Source organism: Alosa sapidissima, chromosome 8 (assembly GCF_018492685.1).
Source record: "Alosa sapidissima isolate fAloSap1 chromosome 8, fAloSap1.pri, whole genome shotgun sequence".
In the NCBI taxonomy this organism is placed as follows: domain Eukaryota; kingdom Metazoa; phylum Chordata; class Actinopteri; order Clupeiformes; family Clupeidae; genus Alosa; species Alosa sapidissima.
The window spans coordinates 37932888-37937887 of record NC_055964.1 but is presented as its reverse complement, the minus strand read 5'-3'; the positions used below and the strand labels follow the sequence as shown (position 1 = coordinate 37937887).

The 5000-nt window shown below is 41.4% G+C and overlaps 3 protein-coding genes across 3 annotated transcripts in view; 1 reads left to right on the top strand and 2 right to left on the bottom strand.

The window, feature by feature from the left end:
- LOC121716102 (betaine--homocysteine S-methyltransferase 1-like) overlaps positions 1-2454 on the bottom strand; it is an 11539-nt gene extending 9085 nt beyond the window's left edge. Inside the window, exons 1-3 of the mRNA XM_042102298.1 lie at positions 2261-2454; positions 1899-2031; positions 1188-1300 (exon numbers count right to left, since the gene is read on the bottom strand). Coding sequence (XP_041958232.1) covers positions 1188-1300; positions 1899-2031; positions 2261-2281 — 267 coding nt within the window. The 5' untranslated portion in view covers positions 2282-2454. The remainder of the gene's footprint in view (positions 1-1187; positions 1301-1898; positions 2032-2260) is intronic.
- The window catches only part of LOC121716106 (chemokine-like receptor 1), a 965204-nt gene that overhangs the window by 894707 nt on the left and 65497 nt on the right, over positions 1-5000 (top strand). The gene's annotated exons all lie outside the window — the stretch shown is intronic.
- Positions 4153-5000, bottom strand: part of LOC121714728 (histone-lysine N-methyltransferase SETD1B-like) — a 34978-nt gene continuing 34130 nt past the window's right edge. The window contains exon 18 of the mRNA XM_042099746.1: positions 4153-4367. Coding sequence (XP_041955680.1) covers positions 4194-4367 — 174 coding nt within the window. The 3' untranslated portion in view covers positions 4153-4193. The remainder of the gene's footprint in view (positions 4368-5000) is intronic.

The window sequence follows — 5000 nt, the reverse complement described above, 5'->3', positions numbered from 1 at the left end:
ACACACGCACACAAAGACCGGGATGTAACAGTTTACTGAGGTTTAATATCAATTGAAATACTATTGAAATCACGTTGATCTTTAGTTTGGTTGTAATTTCAACATTGTTTCAATATTCATTTTAGTGGAAATACCATTGAAATCCCGTTGATCTGTAGTTAGAATTTCACATTGCTTCAATATTAATGAAGGGTGCAAAAGTGATGTAGAATAAATGTTGCAGTGCAACGTTGATCCAATAATTTTAACATTGACAAAGTAATGTTGATTCTAACATAGATTCAATGACTAATTGTTATCTGGGTGCAGAATGAGCAGTCATCAACACCAACTGGAAGCCCCGTTTAGGTAGTCTTGCATTGCATACAATTAGGCTTTCTCTGAACTACATTTTCCAAAGGACAGCTTTCGTGCTTGTATCACAACTTCAGAACGGCTTGACGCACATGCTTCAAATTTGGTGTGAACATTTGTATGGACTCAATGATGAAGTCAAATGTCAAGGTCAAACCCACCTTGAGTGTGATATCTCAAGAATGCCTGACACACAAGGTTTTTTGGTACAAGGGTTTGTATGAACTCAAAGATTAAGTGATTCAATGGGTTTTTTTTCTTCAGAAATCTCCCCACCAACATTAAGCCAGCAGCTTTCCATCCACTATTGTAATTCCTCTGGCATTACATTTCTAGTTCTGTTTGATTTCTGATGCTGTATAATGTAGTCTTATTTATGTAAGCAAAAAGAACAAAAGGGATCTTTCAGTGTAGGCTACCAAATAAATCACTTCTGGTTTGATTAGTTTCATTTTTCAGTGTAGGCTACCAAATAAATCACTTCTGGTTTGATTGGTTTCATTTTTCAGTGTACGCTACCAAAATTAATCACTTCTGGTTTGATTGGTTTCATTTTTCAGTGTACGCTACCAAAATTAATCACTTCTGGTTTGATTGGTTTCATTTTTCAGTGTACGCTACCAAAATTAATCACTTCTGGTTTGATTGGTTTCATTTTTCAGTGTACGCTACCAAAATTAATCACTTCTGGTTTGATTAGTTTCATTTTTCAGTGTACGCTACCAAAATTAATCACTTCTGGTTTGATTAGTTTCATTTTTCAGTGTACGCTACCAAATTAATCACTTCTGGTTTGATTAGTTTCATTTTTGCGAGTGCATTTTTGCACTCACTGTGACGTTGGGGGCGTTCCCGCTCAGGTCGAGCTTATCATCAGAAGAGTAGAAGGTGTACGTCTGCATTACGTCAGCCCCTGCCCGCAGGAACTCCCGGTGAAGCTGCCTTACTTCAAAACAAACAAACAAACAAACAACACATTAACACTAGTGTATGATTATAGCCCACTCAGTATAAGGCCAGTTCAGACTGTGGCATAAGCAATCTAAGCTGGTTAATATGGTTGATGCATGACAGGCTCATAAGGGCCAAAGCAGCAGGTTAATATATGGTTGACCTTTGCTCCTCGTCACACTTAGATTGTATTTGGGTCATACAAGTGCAGAATGGATGAGTATGAGACAGCAGAAAGATATTTTATCCACTTCGCTATAGGCAGATTCCACATCTCTTCAGCTATTTTAATTCCAGTCAGAACATATTTTGATAAGACTAGTCTTGCAGAGTCCGAATTCGCGCACGTCAACTCACGCACCTGTTGACCGATCTTATAACGACAGAACACTAATGGCTACGAGAAGTCCCCTATCCTAGGCCTTAAGGCGGCGTGATTAAAATGTCAAAGACGTGTACATGCGCTTAATTTTTGGTTTGTGAGTTATAGAAAAAAGGATAAACTCAAAAACTGTCGTTGATGGCCGCGGTCTGGGACATAATGCAGCATGCACACGACCCAAGCTTCCGCAGGCTGGCACTGCGTTGTTCACCTGCTTCAGGGTGCTCAACCGCGGCCTCCGGTGTCCAGTGTCCCGCCTTCACGTAACCCCTGCGCTCGAGCTGCATGGTGTAGCCGCCATCACCGATAATAACTTCTCCCGCCTCCAAGCGCTCGAGGATTCCCTAAGAAAGACAACATGCCAGTTAAAATCACACGATTTCCATAATTACCCATGAAAGATGTCCAAGAAGTCTTAGAAAATTAACGATGTTATAGGCCTACCTTAATTTTAGCTTTGGGGATCAATAAAGTATCTATCTATCTGTCTATCTGCGTGATTGATAAGAAACAATCGCTGAGCCTACCGTCGCTATCTAATGCCATGTGTCCAAATAAAAACAATAGGCCTACCTTTCTCTTGACAGATGCCATTGCTTTGCTCTGCTGTTGATTAAACGGGTCTAAGTCTGACTGACGTTTGGACCAATAAATCAATTTCTCTGCAGAGCCCCTTTCCACCGTTATGTTGGAGGAAATATCAGCCCAGCCAGTGCGGAGTGAACTGTTAGAGTAAGGCGTTCTTCTAACCAGTCTTAGGAGTCGCTCGTGCAATCACAATCTTCCGCCCATGGCAGGGGGCGGAGACTGCTGTCCGGAGACTCCCATCTGTCCGGCTAGGAACTCCTCAAAAAGCCTCCAGTCGAATAGATCAAGTGTACTGCAAGGGGGAGTGGACTACACCGAAAGTTGTAGTCTGAAACAGGTCTCTTCATATAATATTATTGTCTGTCTACCAGATGTGCACGCGGGGAATTAGCTGAAATGGTAGAGTGCGCGCGCAGGAAGCGCAAGCGAGATCGATGCCCGCGCGCATTCTCTAGTGACATTTTCATTATTCATTCCGCACTGTTATAACCCACAATAATAATGACATGAATATGCGGACAAAGCTGTGCGAAGATTCTGAACCTTTCCCCCGAGGTTGCGGAGAAAAGATAAGAAAGAAAAACAGTGAAGCCGGACAAAACAGGGACGTCTGGTGGTTGACAGACATTATATAGCAGCCATGAACTTCAGTAACGATAGGACTGTTCAGGAAGAGGTTGGTCCGGTTTACATGAAGAAAATGACAACCACAAGAAAGACAAAAATATAGACTTGTATTACATGTGCTGCACTCCATGTCACAAAAACACACAAAAGCACCATGTTAATTACGCTCAGGCAATGTAGGGCTACTAAAGCACCATGTTAATTACGATCAGGCAATGTAGGGCTACTACTGAGTTAGAATGAGATGGGAAAGATCTTATAAAATATATATTTTAACTAAGCAGATAGGATGGGCTATCTAGAGTTTATCCACACACACTCACACACACATAGTATCAAGCTGAAATAAGAGAAAACGTTGACCTGCAGTGCAAACACCATAGTGTGAATCCGTTCACCATTACAGCCCTCCTCATTGGCTAATCATTAGCACTACTTACTGTGCGTTTCACGTTCTGATTATTTTATTTTGGATTGCAGTGGATGGTGTGTGAAAGTTCTATCCCGTTCTTTTTTAAGGGTGTTTTAAAGATCACAAACAAAAATAACAGAGCAAGCTACAAAAGTGAAAACCGTTATACATATTAATATAAACACATACTGCAATATATACAATATTCACATAAGAATCCCGAAGTTCAATCATTGTTTTCAGATCTGCTCGACCAAATGGACTGATTGAACGCATCTCCAGCTCATATCATACAGAAAGATGGTTGGTCATGTGACCTGTGCCATCCTGGAAAGGCAAAAGACCTTAACTCACCAGAGTGTCAAACTGAGAAAAATGACTTTAAAGTTTCTTTGTTGTCCAGCCAAATGTATATTATAGGTAGGACACTGGAAATCTGGCTATTACCTGTTTTAATGAAGATAAGTCTGTACATAAACATCTTGGGCTCAAAACTTGACCTTTGACCCTTATGTGGACGTTACTGTACTTTGCCTTTGTGTTATCAGGGCCATGCCAGGGCAAAAGGCAGTAATTTCCATAACTTCTATTTAGGATGATTGTGCGCTTGCATAATCAATATCTATTTAATGCAGAGTGTTTATGTGTGCAATGCATGCACAGGCATGTGTGTGTGTGTGTGTGTGTGTGTGTGTTTGTGTGTGTGTGTGTATATGCATGTGTATGCAAATGTGTGTGTGTGTGTGTTTGTAAATGTGTATTTGTGTGTCTGCAAATGTGTGTGTGTGTGTGTGTGTGTGTATGTGTACAGGTGTGTGTATGTGTGTGTATGTGTGTGTGTGTGTACATGTGTGTGTGTGTTTGTAAACATGTGTCTTCCTAGTTGAGCGTTCCTCTGCAGTTCTCTGCGGCACACAAGCACGGAATCTTCACGTCTTCGGTGGGGAATTTGTAATCGTATGTGATTTCCTCGTTGACTCCGATGGGCTGTCGGGAGTAGATCACAATCTTTTTCTGGGACTCCACACTGATGATTTTGGCGTAGCAGTTTGGCTAAAAAAAATATAATACCATATAATAGCATCAACACACACACACACATGTAATGTCATATAATACAATCAACAGACACACACACACACACACACACACATGTACATGCACACACACACACACGCACACACACTTATAATACCATATAATACAGTCCTCATGTCAGTACAATGATACTGAAAGCATTGTATTTAAAAATAATATTTTGATTCACTGTAATACCCCTTCTGCCTGATTATGAACATGTGTCTGTATCTGTGTGTGTGTGTGTGTGTGTGTGTGTGTATGTGTGTGTGTGTGTGTGAATGTGTGTATGTGTGTGTATCTGAGTGTGTGTGTGTGTGTGTGTGTGTATCTGAGTGTGTGTGTGTGTGTGCGTGTGTATGTGTGTGTGTGTGCATGTGTATGTGTGTGTGTGTGTGTGTGTGTGTGTGTGTGTGTGTGTGTGGGGGCATGTATATGGGGCAGTGGGCACCCTGTCTGATTCACGTTGCAGCTGTGGTTGATAAAGCGGGCCAAGTTGGCACATTTGGTGGCGTCGATGATGCTGTTGTGGTCGATACGGTGTGTGTGTGTGTGTGTGTGTGTGTGTGTGTGTGTGTGTCTGATTCACGTTGCAGCTGTGGTTGATAA